The 25087-nt window shown below is 34.2% G+C and overlaps 2 protein-coding genes across 2 annotated transcripts; one reads left to right on the top strand and one right to left on the bottom strand.

Annotated features, from left to right (window-relative positions):
• Positions 1-321: 321 nt before the first annotated feature.
• LOC114923640 (synapsin-2-like) lies at positions 322-24996 on the top strand (the record flags this gene model as incomplete). Its single annotated transcript, XM_029286891.1, has 5 exons — positions 322-411; positions 18890-18952; positions 19732-19874; positions 21720-21794; positions 24894-24996. Coding segments are annotated over 5 exons (474 nt in total), but the record flags the coding sequence as incomplete, so codon positions are not given.
• On the bottom strand, positions 6724-18015 carry LOC107299860 (metalloproteinase inhibitor 4-like). Its single transcript, XM_015829202.2, has 5 exons — positions 17801-18015; positions 13785-13870; positions 9511-9631; positions 8406-8530; positions 6724-6897 (listed from the first exon to the last, which is right to left on the bottom strand). The coding sequence occupies exons 1-5, from the start codon at positions 17928-17930 to the stop codon at positions 6724-6726; spliced, it is 636 nt and encodes a 211-aa protein (XP_015684688.1). The 5' UTR covers positions 17931-18015.
• Positions 24997-25087: the final 91 nt, after the last annotated feature.

Raw genomic sequence — 25087 nt, 5'->3', positions numbered from 1 at the left:
ACATCTCATTCAGTTATTAGTGGTAACTACGAAGTATATTGCAGTTGCAAGACTGAATAAAAAGAAGGGAATATGGAATAAATTACCTCATCATAAATGTGGCATGAGAGTTGATTATTAATGTAAGGCTTTTTGTGCACCTTTTTACTTCCTTTTTCTATAAATAATAATCTGGCAAGCACTAAGGCATTTTGGAATTTAGATTTTGAGATTTTGATAGATAATGATTAGAGGATTGCAGAGGAATGCTGAGGTGATTTCTATATTAACTGTCTTTGGAATTTAATGTTTAATTTAATTTAATGTTTTGTTTTTCTGTAGTTTGCCCAATTGGTGTCCATCTATAGAACCTTGGGAGCAGAAAAATTTCCTCTGATCGAGCAAATCTTTTATCCAAATCACAAGGAAATGGTAAGAGCAAATCATAAACATAAATTTCCATTCCTTCTGCATTTGAAAGAGGCAGCTGTAATAATCCATGAGTTCATTTTATCTGTGTATTATCCGCTTGTTTTATCTGTAGTGCCACTGATTTTATGAAACAAAGATGTTTACTCATATAAAATACTTGAGTTCCTGACAATGGGGAAAACATTGATTGAAATGAGATATATTCTTTTTTGAAATACATTAATTTTAGGCAGCTCAGATTAAGACACAAACTGTGCTCTATTTTTCTTGTAAATTGCATAATTTGTGTGAAATTTTGACTTTAAAATTGCATTTCATGTATATATTATTAATGAAAGGTTTCTATACTATATTATTTAATTCTGAAAAACTTGAAAATTGTGTAAACAATTTTGACAACATTTGTCTTTCTCGTACCACCATTTCTGTTTCACTTTCAAATATGCCATATATTATTTAATACACTAGTTTAATACTGAAAGGCAAGTATTAGTTGACTGTCTTTCTGTTTCTTCAAACCAAAGCCAAAATAGTGATTTAATGTATTGTTCCTGGAATAATATATGATGATGAAAGTAAAATGTATTCGTTTGATTTGAAAAAATAAACATGTCCAATTTTTATTGATTGTGAGAAAAAGAGAACCCAATGAAAATAAAGTATTGGTATGAAAGTTGAATTAATTAATCATTAATCAAACTGCCACACACAGAAACTCTGTGCTGTGTCAAAAATAATTATCTATAGTGAATGGAGAGAAAACTAATCCCAAAATCTGAGACATGAAAAAAATGAAAGGAAAACTTAAAACTGATCTGTCAATTAAATCTACAAATCTGACAAACTAGGTAGTGGGTGGAGATAGTCAAAGCTTTAGAAAAGCAGTTATTTCTGTAAAAGTGTGTATTCCAATGAAAATCTGAATTAGCTTATTTCTTTCTTTTTCTGTGTACTGCTAGGTAAGGTCAATGTTCTCATTCCTGTATGCAAATTAGAAAAATGAGTGTAATCCTTAACTTTGTGTTCTACCCTTCTGGTTGGGCAGGAAGATATTGTTTTTAATATATGTGTATGTACACAAAGACCCACACACACACTGTGGTCAGTTTGGAACATTTGTTTTTCATGGTCTCATGGGCTTTCTGTTTAGTTGATAACCTTGATCAAGGAACTTTATAATTCTACTTCACTAAGTGTGGCTGTGTGCTTTTCAAGTTTCAAGTGAAAAAGTATGATATAATGTATTTTTGCTTAAAAAAAAAATTGGATTCTGTTTTATCTCATCAGAGGATTGGTAGAAATAAAATCCTTTATCATGCATTCTAGAATATATGGACAGAAAATAGAGCATTATTGGATTCATTTCAACATTTACATTTTTGACCTTTCAATTGTCAGAAAAACAACACAAGATGTGAAAACTTTAATCACATCAAAGCTAATGTACCAGATGAGATGCCTCTGGAAGATAAGTGGTAATAGAGGGAACTATTAAAACACTACACAAAGTAGTTAGCACTTACCTGTAGCAAGAGCCGAATATGACTACCAACACAGGGAGAGAAAGTTGGAAACCTCCCCAGCTTCCTTGCCTACTAAGTCAACTCATACTGAAATCAGTACTCTCATTATGAAAGGTTTCTAACTTTCTCCATTCTTGAAAGTAGACAAAGAGAAGCCACTAAGCTGCTCCTCAATAATTCAGTGGCAGAGATTATTTCTCTGGAGAAGGGGGTCTGATGGCCAAAATTACTGAATAGGCACTCTTCTGGAATATAGGAGGACACAATAGGGACTTTATGTATTGTCATTCATTAATTCATTCAGTTTGTATGTTGCCCACTTAGCATAAAACTGTTGCTAAGTATTAAAACAACTCAACAAAGATTAAAAATGCATCACATAATATAACAGAGAAGCATGCCTCCTGGATGCCATTAGAGGACATTGTTTAATGTCCACAAATAGCCTGGCCATGTGCTGTGAGAACTTTGTAGGTGTCAACCATCACTTCAATGGTGCCTAGAAGCCCACTGGAGCCAGAGCAGCTCACAAAAGAGGAGTGTTGCAGAGTCCTATCAACATATTAATGGTGCTGCACTCTGGACCAGCTGTAGCTACTGAGTAGTCTTCAAAGGCAACTTGCTATATGCAGAGAGCATTGCATTAGTCTAACTGGTTGGTGTCCAAAGTATTAATCTAAAAAATGGGTGCAGTTGGTACAAAAACTCTCCTAGCCACAGCTGCCATCTGCTTTTCAGCAAGGAACTAAGAACCTAGAAAACTCCCAAGCTTTGTACCACTTAATGCTAATCCATCCAGAAACAGTGGTGGAAGGCTCTCAGATACAGGTGGTCCTAAAACCTAAGGCTGCTTGATCTTGCTATTATTTTTGTAGATCCTAAGTCTGTCCTTCACTACCTAGAACTCCACAACCTGCAAATGCTAAGAAAAAACCCCTCATGTTTATTCCAGGTTATAGATACATAACAGTATGCTGACTATATCCAAGCATGGAACTTGATTGGAAAGAGATTGTGGGAGGAAGGGGTTAGTGAACCCTACTCACAGCAACAAGAGGGTCAATCCCTGACATCCCAGACATATAGATATTTGCATGCCCCAACCTTTTTTCCTTCACAATGAAAGGTTTAGGATTATTAAGCCTGTAATTCTGAAATTCAATTCTCTCATGGAAAGCACATGGACACATCTGTATTGTGTTCTTGCCAACAATATGGACACTGGTTTTCCATTGTTTTCTTTCAGGTTGTTTTTATTCACTAGGACTAGTTTATAGTCCTGGGATTTCCTGGTAGTTTCTTATCAAGATAGAAACAAGGTTCAGTTCAGCTTAGCTGTTCAAGGTCACCTAGACGGAATGGGACAACTTGGCACGGCCAACTCACCACAACCTATTTGCTACAGGACAACCCGCCATGGCCAACTCACTGTGGGACAATTCATTGCAGGACAATTCAACAATTCAATTTAAATATTTAAAATAATTAAAAATTATTTTAATTTTTGTCATTCATATTTCATTTTGTCCTTTTGCATCTATTGCATCATTTCTTCAATATTAGTGTAACTCTTTTCCCATGACAAGATGGCCTGTGGCAAGTTGGCTGCACCCAGTTGTCCTAAACCCCATCTCATTTGCTCATCATAGTGGGTATCCTTTGACATGATTTCTTCTTTGGTCCCTTCATCCAGGCCTGCAGCTTGCAACTATGCTATCAAATCAAGGGTTGGGAATTAGATGCTCCTGTAGCACTAACACTAACACTGTAGCACTAACACTAACACTAGGACTTAGACATATATATTGCCCCACAGTGCTCTTAAACCCCCTTTAAGTGGTTTACAAGAGTCAGCATATTGCCCCCAACAATCTAGGTCCTCATTTTACTGACCTCGGAAGGATTGAACTGCTTGCAGTGAGCAGAGTCAGCCTGAAATACTGCATTCTAACAGCTGTGCCACCATGCCTCTTTGGTATATATAATAATAATAATAATAAAAATAATTATTCTGCTTGTTCTGATGTTTACTAACTAAAAAATTAAACAGATTTTGAGTGCAAAAGCAGCTTTAATTGTGTTGGAAAGAAGACTAACTACTGGTTGTGTTTTTAAGATATATCTCATAGTCACACAAGCAAATGAGGCTATAGTTAGTAATTTCTAGTCAACAGCAAAATACCCTATGTCCTAAAAATCACATATACAGCCTCATTATCCATTCTTTTTTTATGGATGGGTGGAAATAAATTAGCTATTATTCTCTATGGTAATTGCTGAAAGATTTTGAGTGGTCCATACATTGCATTAAGGGGAAATTATTTTCATGTTTTAACATTTCACTGTTCAAATTAGAAGTTCCCAACTTTTGTATATCCGTGACAAAGAAACTTGATATATGTGCATTCAGGCTTAAATCCTGGCCATTCAGCAACGATTTGTACTTGCAATGGTGCATGAATTAAAGATTAAAATGGAAAAGATTATATAAAAAAACAAATTATATCATAAGATTAGCATTCTTTTATGAGTACCTTTTCAACATTAAAATTAGAACACAAAGTTCTGGTTAGAAACCTTTACTAATAGCGCATGAAGTGAGATTCCGACCATGCCAGTTCTTCAAGATATTTTTAAATATATTATACTTTGAAAATGAGCCGGTATATGAAATGTCTGGAAGCAGCATATATTTCTTATTCTGATGTTCATATAAAATGGTGTCTGATTGCATTAAACAACAACCTTTTAATTCAAACTTTAACACTAATAAAGGAGAATATTTGTAGCTCAGGGCTGACCGCTCAACTTTAGCACTTTAACATAATAGTGCTGTTAGAAAGGTGGCTCTTAGTGTCTTCTCCTTTTTATTTAGGGCTGTTCATTGATATTTTCTATACATATACAGAGCAACAGAAAAATTATTTTGCTCTAATAACTGCATACTTTTTTCTTGTAGTATAAAAGAAACAAAAAGCCAGCACAAAGGTAGAAAGTTTAATAAGTTCCAAATTTATTTTAAGATCAATTTCACAATCCATTGTCTTTTTGAAACATTATCTTAGATTCCAGTGGAATTTCAGCTTTAATTGTGTTTATAGAATTATTAAACTATTAATAATATTTAAATTTCTTATCTTTCAAAATGAACAAATGTTCTGTCACTGATTTTGATTCAGTCAACATTATACCTTGTATTTTTTTTAATTGGTGTCTTACATAGATCGTGGGTTTGTGCATGTGGTCTTTATCTATTTTTTACTGTATGCATATTTTCAATATGTATTTAGCTAGCATTAACTATATGAAATACCTTGGTAGATATTTATCACAAATAAAAAAGCTTAAAAATGCCCATCCTTCCTTTAAAAAAAGTTAAAAGATTGCAGTTGATTTTGAAATGGTCCAGATATGCTGGAATTGATTCTTGCAAAATATTTTAAATAAGATATAAACCTTCATTTCCCACTTTCCATGGTAGTTTTAAAACATCTCTTTTCACTGTAAGAAATCAACTTATTCATTAAAGCTTTGAAAATTAACAAAAGAAATAAGAAAAGAAACTCAGCTTACTGCTGCCAGCTCTTCTCTGATATTTATGAATTAAAAGTTTAATTGATAATAATTCTGCTTTCAAGATCATTCAAAAAGTCTTCACCTTTTTCAAGTATTAACAAGGAACTAAATAAGGTTTGATATGAACCAGAAAATAATGGCCAATTCCTAATGTATTCATACTGCCTCTAAACTGATGTATACTAATCTGCCTGGAAGGTTCTGAATGCAATTAATGAGTTACAAAAAAATGTTCCTGTGCTAATGCTTCAAAATTTCCAAAATACGCTGTCTAGGAATTAACCAGGTTTCAACACTTTTGTAGTTGAGGGAAAAAGAAAAAAAAACTAGCCTATTCTGCACTGATTATTACTTATCATTTTTGGCCCATGTTTTCTTCCATCACATTCCTTTATTTACTTTTATGTAAGTAGCAAGACTTGGTAACCATTTCAAACTAGAAAATATTCTTTTTTTCACAAAAGTATGTATTTCTATGGTTTGTTTATTGTAGTCATATCTCCCTTCCAGTAGCTCAGGTCCAGTGTCATAATTATTATGTAACAGAATTGCCAGTTTTAATTTACAGTATATCCCAATTGATTGGACTATTTGATTATGATAGTTGTTATAGTTATAAACAAATCTTTCAATAACATGACGAAATACATTGAGCCATAAAAAGTAAAATACAGAAAAATGAAACCAAGCATTTCAGATGACATATACTAAAAGAAAAATTACCATCTGTGATCTTGGAAGGCAAAAGTTTATCTTTAATTTTTTTACAACTGCCTATTATATCTTATTTTTTAATTCTTTCTCTTTTTTTAAAAAATGACTATAGAAATGAGCAAGTCTTTTTTCATTCACAGGTAATGTTTCAGATTAAAACAGTATTATTTTAATCATTTCAAATTTTGCAATGTATTAACAGGAGTAGAAATTACAATTTTAATAAACCTTACTTTCTTTAAAAAAAATAAGCATTCTTTCTTAAAAAACAGGGATGTTTCCATACAAATTTAGTGAAATAACTGTAGAAAACAGCTACTGCCAGGAATGTCTTTTTACATTAATCTGGATGCCAGTTCTATGTATTCTGTGTTTTAATTACATTGCACAGTCTGCTTTTGATTCTAAGCGAGAGACAATTATTAAAAGTTCAAAGGACCATTAAACAGGCAACATGGATAAACATAACTTCTCAGGTTTCCCCCAAAATTTATATTATTTATGGTTCACTGATGGAAGGATCATGATGCCAACTGCAAGCTCCATCACTGTCCTTGAAACAGGCACAATTTTTTGCTTGATGTCCATAGAACGTCTGCTCTTTCAGCCAATCCGTCCATAGGCATACACTGGATATTGTGATGGGACAAGGTTCTACAGGGCAGCCAATAATCTAAGTGCAGAAAATTACATGAGTTCTCCGTTTTTCTACTCTGAAATCATATTTTATAATGTGTAGACATTTACTTATCATTTTTCTGTGTAAAGATGTACCGACAATTCATAAATTATTTCTAAAATTGACATGTGCCTTGAGATGAGACAAGGATAGAACTTTGGAGAATTATAAATACATAATGCATAATGAATTATGTCATATAGAAATCTATATCAATACAAAATATTATTTTAAGGTTTTTTTCCTGAATTAGTTGAACATACAGACTATAGTTTTGTACCAAAGTGCTTTTGTACATCTAAAAGACTGTTATGCATCACCTTGAGGTCTACAGTGTGCACATTAACTGCAGAAAACCATCTTGGAAGTATGCAGTATGCATATTTTGGTGCTAGTCCTTCTTACCTTGATATTAAGGAAAGTAATGATGTTGATGATACAGTTGTACAGTACCAATAGAAGAGTGATCTCTGAGCAAGGTTATTTTTTTTGCAGATATTTCATTACCCAACTCAGACAGTGAACAACAGCCTAATCAAGGAAGTATCAAGAAGAAAAAAACACTTAAACTAACACTGATAGAGTAAGCCACTGTATATAAACAGAGAGCAGAGAGTACACTGAAGAGATTTCCCAGTTGGATTATGAAACATCTGCAAAAAAACAACCAAGTTCAGAACAGCATGGAATGCACAAGTACAGTGGTCTAGTCAGTGAAATGTTTTTTTAAAAAAACAAACAAACAAACAAACAAAAAACCCAGAAATTATTTGGTAGCATATGGGCTAATTAGATTAAGGGTAAGATTAATTCTTAAATGACTAACGTAAACAAATTACCTTAAAACAATAGATATTACTTGAATTGAATTATACTTTCTGTAACCATTTAAATATATCCAGGTAGTGTTACAGGTTAAAGATTTATTTATCCATTCTCCATTGATTAGGGAAGTTTCAAGAGAGATTGAATTCAAGTATGCACAATTGAGGACATACTTTATTAAATATCAGTGCAGGTATATCTGGATCTTAAAAATAAGTTGGTGGTCATGGAAGACATTATGGGCAGAATCTTAAAATATGTATTAATGAACACATGATCCAACAAATCTATTTGAAAAGCTAAGTGGTAACATAAATAGGAACAATAAGTTCTGAATATGATAATTATAAGGTATTAATTTTATACACTTATAACCAGTGATATGCAAAATGTCTAGAGATTGAAAAGTTCTGACTTCAGAACATCCTATTCTATTATTAGAACTTCTTTTCCTGGCAGTTTTGTAAGCTCTGCTAATCTTAATTTTAAGAAAAAGTCATTTTTTGAATCACTTTTGCTACACCTCTGTTGTTAGTGAAGTTTGCAGGAACATCTTATATTGATTTTCTAGTAGTAAATACCTCCTAAAGGGACATACAGTATGGCACAGTTAAGAAAATTGTACCAGCGCTCATGAGATGTATAGAATATATGAAAAATCTAATTTTTATACTTACTTTACAGTCACAGCCCATTTCATAATTCTTATGTAGATTTGTCTTTTGAGCGACGGTAAGTTTATTCCATGGTTTAATAAAACCGCATAAAGAAATAAAAATTCTTCCATCATTCCCCATTTTACCTGAATCAAAGAAAATGTTGAAACAAGGGACTCAGACATTCTCAATGCCAAAGACATAATCCACAGGCACTAAATCAATCAAATTGTCAATAGAATATATAACCTGTTATAGGCCCAGCAATTATGATTTAACTTTATATGTCACCGACACTTACAAATCTTGTCCAACCCCCCCCCCCCCCGGGTTTTAAATTGTTGGGGGAAAGGGGATGTTGAAGGAAAAAATCTTTATCAGGGTCCAGTCCAAACCGGGAATAAACAAAATGGACACTGCTTTAGAAAGAAGATTGCAGTTTATTGACGAGGAGAGCCAGACAGAAAGATGGCTCTGGGAAAAACTGATCACATGTAATAGGGAGTGGTGGGTTATTATACCTTCTTGGACTTTTGTTTGGAGTTATTCCTGTGGCATGAACTTTGATCTGAGTCTGAGTGTGCCTTTCTGGTATTCTGATGGTGGTGGGTTAATCCTGTTATATCCCAAAGGTCATATCCTGCTTCCCTGGGGCTGTGGCTGATAAGTGTTGGATTTTTTTGGTGTGAGGGATTGTTAATTCTAGGGATCTTTATCTTTCTAATCCTAGCTTCCTGACTCCAATCTTTCTGACAAGATTATCACATCTGCATTTCTGCAGAGCTGGTTTCTGGGGCAGAGAGACTTGGGGGAGGGGTTTGGTTTCTGCCTTTAAAATCCTTTGGGAAAATATATTCTGCCTTTTTAATATTTCCCAAAATATTTCTTTCTATGGATTCTTCCCACAGGGAAATAAAAATTATTGATTTATTTTAATTTATTTTAGGAGGTAGATCCAGTTTATTTCTAAATGCTACAGAGAGAGAGAGAGAGAGAGAGAGAGAGGGAGGGAGGGAGGGAGGGAGTGTTTTCTAGAAATGTTTACATTTTTAACAGAAATGTCACTGATGGCTATAAGGCTCAAATGTTGATTTTGTATGAACTTTAACAACTTAATATACTATACCTGAAAGGAGATACTGATTCTTTTTCTTCTTTCTGACTTTTAATTTTACCCCACAGCTTGCCTCTGTCAATGGTGTAAAAACATACTGAACATCTTTCACCTTTTCAAAACCTTTAAACATCTATTAGGAAAAATAAAATTCTATGTAAGCTTGTATAAAACAATTTAACATTATGCTGTGTTATTGTAATAGTAACTTTTGCACTACTTAGCTTCGCACTTTTTCTATTGTGCTTTCTAAATCTCTATACAAGACAACATAGGAATAGTGACTTGTTTGATTGCTTGTTGTTGCCAGGGGGTTATTGTTTTTACAGTGGACACCCATACATGAATTAGATTGGTACTTTAATTGTAATACCATGGACAGTCAAGAAAACAGCAAATGAATAATTGAACAAACCCTCACAAGTTCTCACTCAAAGCACAAACGATAAAGCTGAAGTTACCCTACTATGGACACATTATGTGAAAATCTAGTCTCCTGATCAAGGCTCTAACGCCGGGAAAGATGGAAGGAAAAAAGAAGAGGATAATCAGTAGAAAAGTAGATAGAGTCAGTTATAATGGTCATGGGAAAAGTCTGATTCCTAAGCGAGTCATGCCCAATTTTATGATCTTTTTGCCATAGTCGTTAAGCAATCACCATAGTCATTAAGGGGTCTGACTTTTTCCATTGATTTTGTTTATCAGAAGATAACTAGAAAAGTTGCAAATGTGACCCCTGGACACTGCAACCATTGTAAAATTCCAGTTGCCAAGTACCCAAATTTTGAACACATGACAGTGGAGACTCTGCTAAGATCATTAGTGCAAGGATTAATCATAAGTCACTTTTTTGTCAATGCCATTGTATCTTTGAAAGGTCACTAAATTAATGGTCAGAAGTCAAGGACTACTATGCAAAGCTTACTTTACAATGGTTTTCCCCTTTGTAGAGTAGGAAGAGCTGAATGGTCAGTATAAGGACAGATCTTCATGGAAAAAATCTAAGTGGTCACTAAGAGTCAAGAATGACTTGGTGGTACATAATCAAACAGTAACTGGCCGTGAGAGAAAACTCTACAAAGGAGAAAATCATTGTAAAGGAAGGGTTGCAGTATACTGGGGTCACATTTGCATCTTTCCTAGCCAGCATCTGACCAAGCAAAATCAATGGGAAAAGTCAGACCCCTTAATGACTATGGCGATTCGCTTAACAACTATGGCAAAAAGATCATAAAATTGGGCATGACTCGCTTAGGAACCATATCACTTAGTAATGGAATTTCCATTCTGAGTTGTGCTAATTAGTCAAGGAATACCTGTCACCTCTTGGCGAGATGGGCGATATATAAACTTAAAAAAATAAATAATAATCACTGTCTTGATTTAAATTAATTTTATTATTCAAAATAGTAATTCCCAACTAGGCATGTAAATCATAATACTAAATATTTTCTCACTAGAATCATGCTTATAGGATTATTTAGTTCTCTTAAATTACGAATATATGACATTCATGTTAATTTCTAAAGTTAAAACCAAAGTGGATAGGGTAGGCATGTTCCAGATCCCTGAAACATTGCCATATTGTGGGTCCTTGTAAGTATACCTTTTCCATTACACCCGCTGCCCTATGGAACACTGTCCCTCTGGAGATCCAAGAAGCCCCCTACCCTTTCAGAGGGCACTCAAAACATGGCTCTCCCCCCCCGCCAGGCTGTAAGATAAGGCAAGGTGAAGCTGAGATGAAAGTTGGCCTCCATATCATTGTAGTTCCAGGTTTTCCTGCTTTTTAGTTTTATCATTGTTGGTGGTATGATTCCATAACTGTTTTGTTGATTGTAAGCCGCCCGGGTTTGGTTTTAAGATGGATGATTATGCAAATGTTATAAATAAATATATAAATAAAATCATTTGCAAGCTGTATGGGAAAAGAAAAAATGTCAAATAAAAATGTTTTTAAAAACACAGGGACAAAATCCTTTCTAAAGATAATTAAAATCAGTACTTTGAATTGGGAACCGAAATGAAATGATAGGGCAGGTATTTCAAAACAGATAATTAGTACATACAAATCCATTTTAGGTAAGCTGCTGCTTTCTTTAGTACATTATGTATCTTTATTATATTTATTTAATTTGGAAATAACAAACCATGAATAGAGGTGGCTATGTTTCCATCTTCCAGAAGCAAACATAGACCTCATACTGCCAAACTAATAAAAGAAAGTATGAATTCCAGCTACTACCACCTAGGAATACAACTTGGATAGCCTTGTTGGAGAAAATAATCTTTCTTCCAATAAGGAAACTCTATACAAACANATATATATATATATATATATATATATATATATATATATATATATATATATATATATATATATATATATATATATATATATATATATATATATATATATATATATATATATACGCATGCATTAATCCCATTGGGAGTAAATGGTTATTATAGTGTAAAAATTTAGTATATTTGTTGATGTCATAATCTCTTAGTTCCTACTTGAAATAACATTGATAATTATTTAATTTGTTTTAACATTTCTAGACTGTTGAGAAAGATTGTGCTTTATATAACATCATCTCTACAAAGGACCAAAACTATTTACTATACTATACCCAAGTTCTCATTCTAAAAGGCAGTGCAAAAAAATGTAACAGCCAATATAGTCAATAGTAGGCGAATCAACAGTAGTTACTAAATGGGAGAAAACAGGATCCTTTCTCTAGCAAAGGTGTGCAGAACAGATAGCAATAGCAGACTTATATATCACTTCATAGTGTTTTACAGCCCTCTTTAAGCGATTTACAGAGTCAGCATATTGCCCCCAACAATCTGGATCCTCATTTTACCAACCTCGGAAGGATGGAAGACTGAGACAACCTTGAACTGGTCAGATCAAACTGCTGGCAGTTGGCAGAATTAGCCTGCAATACTGCGTTCTAACCACTGCGCCACCACAGCTCTTGATGATGTCATATAACCTGATCCTACCAATATATTTTTTAAGGTTATTAGTCAATATGTTTTAATTACCTTACAGAGATCATCCTGGTAGGAAATCTGGTAATATGACATGAAATAAAGTTGATATTATTTACAGATCAGAATTATTCCTTTTTTCTCTCTTAACTTTGTTGTGGGATATTAGATCTCTTAAAATATACTATGCTTTTGTTTCTCTTGTGTCTTAAGGATTCTTCATATTTCTGTAACACTGTAGTGTTTCATAGAACACAAATTCTGGTCATACTAGAAAGGCCTATTTGCAAAACTAATGTTTGGAATTATTCAAGTTTTGTTTCTGACACACATATTTGTAATTAAATTTACACTGGTTGTTTTCAAATTCAAAGTCATTTTCCTGACTATGGATGAGATGCTATTTTTCTCCCTTACCTACTGAGTTCTTATGTAACTAAAGGTGTTGAGTCAGAAATGAGTTCCAATCCAGTTGAAGAGGAAACTGAGTTTTCCACTGATTAATTGACAGTCTTTCTGGATCTCTCTTGGCTTGTTTTCCTCTTGACACAGTTAAACATTTTTTGCACATGGGTAACATTTGTTTGCAGCTGCACAGGAGCATTTTGTTCCAATAATTTCTACAGGAGAGCTGTACAGGAGCACCTAATTCCCAATCCTTGATCTGCCAGCATAGCTCCAGAGCTGCAGGTCAGGGACCAAAGTATAAATCATGTCAGAGGATAGCCACTATGGTGAGCAGATGAGATGCTTTCAATTTTTTTTTTTTGAGAGAAGTATTTTTTTTTATGCAAAGCTAAAGAGAGTGGGAAGAGGCACTATTGGCATTATTGTATAATAAGTGAGACAATTCTGCTCACTGACTCCCATTCAGAGCTGCAGATTTTCATTATAAGAACACCAATACTATCTTGTTAACTAAAATAGTGAGAAGAGCCCAGTGCTTTTTTTCTATAAAAAAAAAAAAAAAAGGTGCCAGAACTCACACATGTCATACAACCTGCCTTGCCTACTTTACAAGGTTCCATCCAAAAAAGGTGCCGGAACTCCGTTCTGGGCGTTCTATAAGAAAAAAAAGCCCTGGAAGAGCCTGTTTACTTCCTGCTTTATTTCACTTCTGAAATGGAAGATTTGCATAAGCACTATCCATCTACAGTTGTCTTTACTCCCTATTGAAGCATTGGTTGTAAATGTCAATAGAATGACACAAAGCAAATTTTAATCTCCTAAATGCATGTCTTTTTCTATCATTTATGCCTCAAAACAGAAAAAAGGGTTTTAGATACCTTTATTTGTTTGACTTCATACTTGATGATTTTCAAAGAATACGAATCTTCAACCACTGTTTTACTCTGTATGTTTGCAAGAATCACTGAAATAAAATTAAACATTGTTAATAAAAATTGACTGAAAAAATACCTGTTTCCCCCCCAAAAAAGTCATAGTAATGTGAAAGTAATTATTTATTTTATTAAAATGAGTTACCTCCTGTCTTTCAAGATACAAATTAGCTTATGTGCTATGGTGATAAACAGACATAAATCAAGAATAGTTTTCAAACACTAAAAAGAACTTCTCTCTTTGTCACAGGGCAATTGTATATTAGCCCGCTGAAAGAGGGAAAGAACGAACTGCTATGGCAGGAGACTGTTGATGGTCTGGGCCAGCTCCCTTTCCTCTATTTTCAGGGATTCTTCCTACCAGCTTTGGCTTTCTCAATCTTAGCATCTCTAAAGTGGAATGAATTTCGACTTCCAGAATTCCCAGCATTCTTGGCCGGGGAATTCTGAAAGTTGAAGTCCGCTCATCTTAAAGTTGCCAATATTGAAAAACAGAGTACCAATTTTCCTCAAAGATAGGTTAAGAAAAATGATATAATATGCAGACACAGGGAGTCCTTGACTTACGATCACAATTGTGACCAGAATTTCTGTAGCTAAGCAAGGCAGTTAGCAAATGAGTCATGCCTGATTTCCTGAGCTATAACTGCCATGGTTGTTAAATGAGTCACTGCATTTGTTAAGTGACTCACACAGTTGTTAACTGAGTCCAGCTTGTCCTCTTGATTTTGCTTGTCAGAGGCCAGCTGGGAAACTTACAAATAGCAATCCCATGACCCCAGGATGTGGCAGCTGTCATAAATACATGCCAGTACCCAAAGAACTGGAATTTTTATCACTTTTGACCAAGGGGATGTAGCAGTGCTAGTAGGTGTAAGGACTGGTCGTAGGTCACTTTCTTCAGTGCCTTTGTAACTTTGAACGTTCACTAAATGTTCACTTGAACGTTGTAAGTTGAGGACTACCTCTAAGCGTAAAGTGGCTGAAGTAACAACTATATAACTTTCCTTAATGTCAACTTTTAAAACATAAATATACATTCTTTCACAAATACTATTTGCCTAGTTATAGTTATATTAGTTATACAGATAGTTCTTGACTTACAACAGTTCATTTAGTTCAAACTTATAATTAGCACTGCAAAAAGTGACTTATGACTGTTTTTCACACTTGCAGCAACAGGGATTTTGCGCTCAGTTGTGGTCATCGAGGACTACCTGTACCATACCTTGCCATGCCATACACCATGCCGTACTATTAGTATAACTATATAACTTATATAGCTTATAGTAATATAAGTTATATTACTTATATTAAATGTTATCCCATGTCACAGGATCCTTCAGCATTCAGGCAAGCCTTTTCATCGTATACTAACTGGAACAAATTTTTATATGCACAGATTCAGGTTGCTAATGCCTTAAGAAATATCAAATTGCTAATGGGATGTGCAGTAAGTAAGGAAGTGGGAAGTTAATCTCTCACAAGAATGATTAAATCTTGGAAGATTATTTATTACTCATTCACTTGCCAAGACAGGGAAATATTTGCCAAGACAGGGAAATATATCAATTATTTATTTATTTATTTATTTATTTATTTATTTATTTATTTATTTATTTATTTATTTATTTATTGAATTTATATACCGCCCTATCTCCCTTACGGGACTCAGGGTGGTGAACAGGCGATAATAAAAACCATGATAAATATAGGCAGTTCTAAAATCAAATTAAATAACGGGCCTGTTCTAAAAACACACCCATACAAAAAACCCCGCTAAAACATAATCAAACTACGCCAGGCCGGCCGCACGGAATAGATGGGCCTTCAGGGCTCGGCGAAAAAGGCGCAGGTCCGCAACTGTACGTAGGTCGGGGGGTAGGTCATTCCAGAGGGCAGGAGCTGCCACAGAGAAGGCTCTCCCCCTGTTATCATATCTGTGGTTTATTAGTCATTCAATTTCCAATGCACTTTCTGTTCTTTCTGTTGCAATATGGATGCAAGTCCTTGTTAGATGATGTGTAAATGATGAAACATCTTTTAGGAAAAGTAGCCACTTTTTAAATATCTGAGTTCCTATAACAGCTGATTCAAGTTGTTCCTGCCAACCTTTGTTACCTTGCCTAAGCCCACAGATGGCTGGACATATCCTAGCATTATAACATCACTGTTTCAATTCTTTTTTTTTTTAAAGTCATTTTGAAAATGTTGGCCTAAATATGAAACAGTCTCTTCCAGAGGTGTAGCGTGGGGGGTGCAGGGGGGGCCGGCCGCACCGGGCGCAACATCTGGGGGGGCGCGCTCGCACTCGCAGCTCTCTGCCCCTGCCTGTGCAAATCCGATCCGAGCCGCCGGGTCGCCGCCCACTGTGGAGGGAGGGGGGGCGCAGGGGGGGGCGCAAATTCGCAGGGGGGGCGCAAATTACTTGCCTTGCCCCGGGTGCTGACAACCCACGCTACGCCACTGGTCTCTTCTGATTGTTGCTGGAAGAATTTTGAAGTCTTAATACTTCCCACTTGCTGAAAAAGCCAATTGAAAAAAGCATTTTGAATTTTAGTTTGAAACATTCCATTTTGAAATATTTTGAGTTTGCTATTTTGGCACAACCGTAAGAGATATGCCAAAGATGCTTTTTCACGAGGCAGCTGGACTTTCTTGTTTTTTTTTGAAGACGTTTCGCTGAAGAAGCTTCTTAGATAAGAAGTGAAGCGTCTTCAAAGAAAAATAAGGAGGTCCAGTTGCCTCGTGAAAAAGTATCTTTGGGATACCTATGACCTGAATGACTGAGAATCTCCATAGACATAAGAGATATGCTTCACTGTAAACTGGAGAATCAAGTTTATTTATTCTCAGATCAAAAGTTTTATGATACAGGAAGAGGAATCATGAATGGATTAGGAATTATTAACAAATTAATGGATTGTGCATCAATTAAATTTTCTCTGAAAGTGGTTAGCAAGGGAAATGTGAACTTAGTGCCCTATGAAATGCTTCATTTGCTGCTGTTGAAGTATGGTAAATTTCCTTGACTTCCAGTTCTTCCACACTCTAGAGACCACTGTTTTGCAATGATATGGCGCATAGATGGGTTTTTTTTTTCTTCACTCAAAATCTGCATATAAGCAATCTTATTTTATAACAACTATAGAATATCCATTTGTAAATAGCTTCAGTAGATAGTATTTCATTTTTTTCTTCTCCCATTATTATTTCTCATTCCTTTTTTAAAGAATCCATTGGAGCTGGGCAGCCAATAAATTTAAATAAATAAATACCAAAAAAGGAAAATATTTGTAGCTCAGGATTGAAATAAGGAGTCCTTAGTGCTCAGAGAGCTCAGAGAGCACCAAGAATCCTTCAAGTAAATAAAAGTTAAATGATAGAAAATAATCACAATTCAATGAGTAAATATTCAAGCACTTAGTAGAATTGACTTTTATGAATAATATCCTGAAGTTCTATTTAAATGACAGTGACCATGCAGTTTACTACAAAAAATAAATATATTTAGATGGGAGCAGGATTAATGTATTAAAGACTGTGAATATTCGAGTCTTCCTGCCAATATGTTCTGTCCCAGAATATTTTATTCCTGTCTATTTTATGATGAATATTTTTGCATGTACGATTGCAGTAAAATTTCTGGAGGATGAGAGAGATAAATTATTAAAGATAAACTAATCACTTTTACATGCTTTTGAAATTCATTTTATCCTGGGAACCCAGTGTGGTAGTGTTTAACCTTTTTCTTTTACAGTGCTGATTTTCATTCTTAGATAGGAATCCTAGAGCATTGCAGAGATGTGAACATACAGCTAATCGTGTCTCTAAACCTCTCTGCTAGTCTGTCCAGTAAAAAGCATAGATGACCTCCAAGATCCCTTTCAATTTTTTTATTATTATTATTATTATTATTATTATTATTATTATTATTATTATTATTATTATTCATGACTCACCAATATTAGAATTACAGATTTGTTCCTGTGGATGAGCTGGCATACAGCTGCAAGCTTCAGTCGGATCCCGAATATTGAGGGTTAGAAGGAACAGTGGTGAAAATAGCAAGGTGTTGAATAGAGGATTCATGCTGCTTGAAACACAACTGGAGGACTGGCCAGCTTGAAGAAAATGTTCTTTCGCTGTTCAGTTTCCCTCCCCTAAATTTGCTAATTACGGTCTACTTCCTCTCAGACCAAGCAGCAATTTAATTTCAGCAGACTAAACTTTTTCTGTTGGGGGCAGAAGAGCTCTGACAATCCAGCCTTATCTTAAGTAACTTTTAAGGTTCCTGACATGGGGATTGTTTTTCCTTTGTTTAAGCCAAAAGCATATTATTGGTGAAAACATGAGAAATTTCTTTTATCAGAAGAAACACACACAGTGTTTCAGAACACAAAGTAGATTCTAGTCAGTTTTGGAATATTTAGCAAAATTGCACCTGTGTGGTATAGTCAGTGGTGGGATTCAAATATGTGAACAACCGGTCTCTGTGTGGATGCCGCTTCCGGAAGTCCATTCTGGGCCTGGGCAACAAAAAATTAGCTACCGGTTCTGCCAAAGTGTGAACTGGTTGAATCCCGCCACTGTATACTGTAAATCAGATTTTCCATTTCACATGTTATCTGAGTAAATAATGAGTTAAAACCCTATGTTTTAACACTAAGGTTTACTTTTAGTTCTAGTTTATAATCACTATGCTGATTATACAGACTATATCGTTTGTGAAGGGCGAACACTTCTGGAAAATAAATATAACTTCTTGTCCTGCCCTATGGTTCTTTGGAGATTACATGGCATTTCAAAAAGCTTCTAATGCAACCTTTTTATCTACAGAGAAACAAGATCTTAATAATGAATTATTCATTGATTATGTAACTATTTTAAATCTTTCTTTCTCCTTCTTACTTTCTCTTTCTTTCTTTCTTTTTCTTTCTTTCTTTCTTTCTTTCTTTCTTTTTCTTTCTTTCTTTCTTTCTTTCTTTCTTTCTTTCTTTCTTTCTTTCTTTCTTTCTTTCTTTCTTTCTTTCTTTCTTTTTTCCCCCCAGCTGACATTGCCAACATTTCCTGTTGTTGTGAAAATTGGACATGCTCATTCAGGCATGGGAAAGGTGATCATGCTTTATTTATGTATGTTGGGGAAAGATAATTTATTTTTTAGAAGTTGGTTATGTAAATATTGCTCAGTTCAAACTCTCTAACAAAAAAGATTAAAACTTCAAGCAGTTATTATGGAAATTTTTGAGATACGTACTATGGAGTCTGCCACTTAGCATTTGCTTAATTTAAGGTATATACAGTATGTTAGTCCCTTGAGCACAGGTTTAAAAACTCATAAGACTCAAATCACTTTAAGCTGAAATACACCTTAAAGAGTAAAAATTCTTTGAAGAAAATGCTTTGTTTCAAAAGTAGAAAGATTTCATCTATTGTATATTAGTTCTATAATTTGCCAGATCCCAGCCCATTGATTTTACTTTGGGGAAAACTTATCAAAACTGTTTTTCAGGGTAATTTTATTTATGGAATATCATGAAGTCTTCATTTTTGGTAGAATATTAAATCTGTCTGAAAAATTATATGTGAAAGACTTTTCCAACCTGCTGGTCTCTACATGGGTTGCATTGTATTATCTGTCCCTCAAACAATCAATTCCTATCTATGGATGATTGTAGTACAACAAATGTGGAAGTTGGGGGGGACTAATGCAGAGAGATGATCAACAATCCTCACTATCAAGTCTCAACTATTATTGGTAGTTAAGAATGACTAGTAATGTATTTCTCTGAGAAATCTATTATGCTTAGAAATACCAAGAAATTTAATTCCTGCTTATTCTGCTTTTCTTTTTTGTTTCCATACGCGAAATAACTCTGGATGTTGAAAACAGGTCAAAGTGGACAACCATTATGATTTTCAGGATATAGCTAGTGTGGTAGCACTTACCCAGACCTATGCTACCACTGAACCCTATATAGACTCCAAATATGACATCAGGATCCAAAAGATTGGAAACAACTATAAAGCCTACATGTGAGCAAATAGATTCTGGGATTGTATGATATTGTTGTTCTTCCACATTGAAATTGAATGAACATTATTTACTCTGTTTTGGGAAAGGTAAGTAATCTGTTTTCTTTAGCAGAAAGGACAATCATCAGTTCTAATAATGGATCCAAATTATTCAGAAAAATGAACTGAATCTTTCCTTTTTTCAAACATATATATTAAAATAGAGTGAGAACAAGACACATTCTGAATAAATATGAAAATTATTTAATATCATTTCCTGTATTTTATTTATGTGTTCCATATTCATCAAATTTGTGTTGCAGTTCATTTAAAACAATCCAAATGAACTTCAGTATTATTCAACAGAGAAAACAACATGTCATAAAGTAATTGCAAAAGAACAATTTATTTATTTATTTGATTTGTGTAGATGCCCATCTTAACAAATGACTCTGAATGGCATACATCAGGAAATCAATCAATCAACAATAAAATAAATTGTCTATAAATATAATATAAATCCAAATAAATCATCATATTCTCCAAAGGAGTAGACTGTGGGCATGATAGTTCTCTTTCACTATCTGAAAAGTTGCCATGTAGTGAATGGAACAGAATTGTTCAGTGTTGCTTCAGAAGGCAAGATAAGAAAAAATAAGTATACATTCAAAGAAAATACATTTCTGTTGGCTATCAGGAAAAAAATCCCTGTGTTAACTGCAACAGTAGCATAGACTACCACGAGAGATGGCAGACTTGCCAGGGAAGGTGTTTAAGCAAAAGCTAGATGGCCATCTGTGAGGGATGCGATAGTAAAGTGGTTTTGTACTGTGTGAGTAGTCCATTTCTCTAGTTTTTTATTTCATATTTATACATAGAATGAATCTTGGCACTGTTATTTTTCAAACAGAAATATGAATACATTTAATTTAACTTAAATTTCATTTTTATTTTTAGTACATCTTCTCAAGGGATGGGATATTAAAACCTTTGAGACAAAATCCTTTAGCTTTTACAGTTAAATCGTATTAAATACTTGAGTCATAGCTATACTCAAATCAACATTATTTTGATGTTTAGTCAGGAGCTAAATGTTCCATAATAAAACTTAACCTGCTTTTGTATACTTGTGATTTTAGCACAAAGACCAATTAGTTTAAGAGGTGGCAAGGGAAATATAAGCTACCTTGACAGCTTCAATGCTGTTTTCAAAACCTCTGGTATTGCAATCTTCTGTTGCTTATGTGATAATTAATTTATGTCCAGTTAACTACAGGTAGTTGGGAATTCCCAATTTCAGAGCTGTTGTAATGTTTAAAGATTTATACATGTGGGCATTGCATTATTAGTACATTTCAAAGAAGTGACACAGTGTAAAAAACAAACAACACAAAAGCAGACATTAAACTATCTACTAATTTTTCCCTAAAAATACAGTGCAAGGCACACAGTTTTTACCCATAATACTGGTTAAAGATTCAGATCTCATGGCGTATTGATTAATCATATAGTTTTTATGCAATTATATAATTATTAACACAATTCCAATTATCTGTCATAATCAGATATCTATTTAAGTTGAGCAGGAATGCTTTCTCTTTTAACATGGCTTCACTGAACTTAAATTCTTAAGTTTATCCTTTGTGTTGTTAAAATGACTGCAAGTTGATTCAATGAAGAATCAGTATCTACTTTCTTGATCAAATCAAATTGCATACTTTTGTTTATTCAGGATCTTTTTATTATTTTTTATTTTATATTTCACATTTGTGCTGGGAAGCATTTTTTCCTAATAAATGAACAGTTAATAACAAAATTAAATTGAAAAGACCTGTGTGCTTCTTTAGCATTTCTATTTCTCCATAGGAGAACTTCTATATCTGGAAATTGGAAGACAAACACTGGATCTGCAATGTTAGAACAAATTGCTATGACAGACAGGTAAATAAGTATTTCTGTAAATTGTTTACTCAAGACTTTTTATTTTTATTTTCTCTGTTTTTAGCTTTTTTTTTTTTCATAACTGTCAGTTTCTACTAGAATCAGAACCCATGGAAACTGCAGAGATAGTAGGGCCACTTCAGAAGCACGTACATGCAGAGATTGCCAGGAGCATCTTCTGAAACAACTACTTGAATATGAAATAGTTGTGGCAGCTTTAGCAATTCAGAAACAGCTGTTTTGGGGCTACATGTTTCAAAGCCCCTCTTCTGGAGAAGTTTCATGGCATTAAAATAGATATGATTTATTTTTTTAACTGATACCTTGTTGTTATTTAAAAGAAATTCTCAGTATGCATGCTACCAAATCACTTGGTGTTTTTTTCTACTGAAGCATAAAATTATGCTTAGCCTAATGGGGCCAGAGTATTATGTGAACTGTAAAAACTCAATAAATTCTGTGAAGGAAGGAACCCAAAACAGCATTCAGGCAATTATGAGCCCAATAATACTTCCGCAGTTAGCCATTCTGTGCAGTCCTGCTTAAAAAAGCCTCACCTAATCAATTCTCCAAAAAGAAGAGAATGAAAAAAAGCAATAGCTCATTCCATAGTTTACTATTTTTGCCTGGTTAACTCAGAACACATTTCCCAAATATTTGATTGGTTTTATTTGCCAAACAATAACACTATGACCAGAAGAGTCAAGCTGTTTGAAGACAGTCCTCTTACAAGCTCTTATGTACAGGCATGAATCCAACAGGAAAACAACTCTCAGTACAGTGTCACTTTCCCTGATTCATAAATTCTATTCTGGAGATAGATTCAGATGAATTGAGAACCACAAAGCAAGACGAGGTATGTTCCTCTGGGATCATAATCAGCAAACGTCAGGCTCACTTGGGGAAAATACAGTTTTTAATTTGTGCTGGAACTTTCCATTGCACTTCAACAACTTGTAGGAATGGGAACACAGATCTGCACAGATGAGATACAGATACTGGTTCCATTCCTACAAGTTTTATCCCAAACATCTTTTTATCTGCAGCCATCTTATGATTATTTGGCATCAATTCTTTTCCTCCCCACATTGACTCCATGCCATCCTACAAAGGAGCCCACCACCCTGTTCTTCTCTTAATTCCAAGTCTTACAGGGCACCTTGACTAATTTGGGGTATACTCCATCTATCCTCATCCAGTGCCCACTTTCCATATCATAGGGAAAATGTATCAAAACCTGGAGTCTACCGTATCAAACTCCTCAACCTAGGTTTACATGAAAAAGTATTTTAAAAAATCTGAAATATCATGTCCAGACCATTCACACTTTTATCAGGAATCCTCCAATCCTTAATAGCTGATTGGGAGGTACAGTATATGCAGGACCAGGGCTTTTTTTGTCATAGAACGCCCAGAACGGAGTTCCGGCACCTTTTTGGGATGGAACCTTGTAGGGTAGGCAAGGCGGGTTGTATGACATGTGTGACTTCCGGCACCTTTTTTTTTATTTACAAAAAAAGCACTGTGCAGGACTACATGGAAAACTGATTTATACGGCTGACAAAAGGAATCCTTGATAAAATTCTTTCATTAGTTGAAGTTAATCCATTTGATTATCTCATCCCTTGGATTGTTTTTTTTTAGGCTACAGTGTAAAATATTAAATTCCTCCTTGAGTCTATTTTCTCATTTAAGTAACTACTGAAGATATGAGATTGATTTACACATCTAATTTTGCTTTAGAATATGGGGGGAAAAGACACAACAGTGAATAGTATACACAATAGTGGAAGCTGTTCTTTGTGTATGAAAGAGTGAAAGAGACAAGTCTGTCTTGAGTTCAGTTCAGTTTTCATTGATTTATTGGCAAAGTGGTTTACCATTGCCTTTTTCTAGGAATTCCAAGTTTAGTCTGTGTTCCTATAGCCCCATCTAAGTGCTAACCAGGATCAAATCCTTTTAATGTTTTTGAGATTATCCAAGTGATCAATTTTGGAAAATTCACATTAGGGATATGCATTGTATTGAATCAGATACATAAAGGTTTTTCTGTAGATATGCCTTTCCTTAGCAAATTGTCCAAGGCAAGCCTACTCTGTTCAATATCATTTATCATATGTTTTACAAATATGAACCATAAAACATTCTTAACCCTTTTTTGATTTTATAATGAGGGTTTTTAAAAACCATTTTTATTTTATTTTAGTTTTATTTTTTTTCAGGTTCACAATGAAATACTTAGATTCAATTGCTATACATAGTACTTTACAATAGAAGTGACTGTTAGCTAAAGAAACCCAATCACGTCAGTCAGCACTTTTTACAGATATTGAATTTGACATATATCCCAAAAAGCCTGTTAGAAATGAAGCTGACAAAAAAAATGAAAATATCAATTATACTATCCTCAATGCTTTTCCATAAGATTTTTTTCAATATCTATGGAGGGGGGGCTTCCTCAGAAACGTTCTACTGTAAGGTCATATTGCAGCATAGAGAATGAATATGACACCTTAAGCATTTTTAATTCAGAATAATCATGTATTTGATGACTTTAAGCAAGATTTATGTAAGAGATATATTGTTATGCATCCTTAGCAGATACCTCTGACTATATAAACATACATCAGGATTGTTCCTGATACGTGAGCTTCTATATATTATCTTTGTAGGAACATTTGTATGTAAAGCTAAGAGAATACCATGTATTGATGATATTAAGAGAAGTGTAGTTTAAAAATGAAAAATGCATAATAAGAAACATAGCATAACATACATTTTCCTCAGATCTGATTCACTTATATTAAACCCTCTTGAATATTCTATCGGGAAATCTCTTATGTTCTTTTTAGACTCCCAGGTAGTGTATATTGATGCCTAAAATAGATATATTGTAGCTGCTTTACTGGACCATTTGTATATTATAAAAATATGACAGCTTAGATATATAATATTCCAACTATTGCTCTATGTGATTTTTAAAGAATGAGATACAAAGAAAATATTCTGAATGCAGTCTAAACCCAAGCCATTTAGCTGAATCTCTCTTAGGACAACATTGTCTTTTTAAACTAATGGGAACTTGTCTTCAAATTCCAGATACAAGCTCTGGATTGATAGCTGCTCTGAGATGTTTGGTGGCTTGGATCTATGTGTTGTCAAAGCAATCCATGGGAAGGATGGAAAGGATTATATTTTTGAGGTACAATAAGTGTTATTTTTTAATTATGTATTTATATCTTGGATTTTGAAGTCTCCTGATTCCAAAAGGCTCTGTGCAGCTTGCAATTTTT

This window comes from Protobothrops mucrosquamatus, unplaced genomic scaffold (assembly GCF_001527695.2).
Source record: "Protobothrops mucrosquamatus isolate PMUCROS unplaced genomic scaffold, P.Mucros_1.0 scaffold5616, whole genome shotgun sequence".
NCBI lineage: Eukaryota > Metazoa > Chordata > Lepidosauria > Squamata > Viperidae > Protobothrops > Protobothrops mucrosquamatus.
Note: the sequence above shows the minus strand (reverse complement) of the source record. Positions and strands in the feature narration are given on the sequence as shown.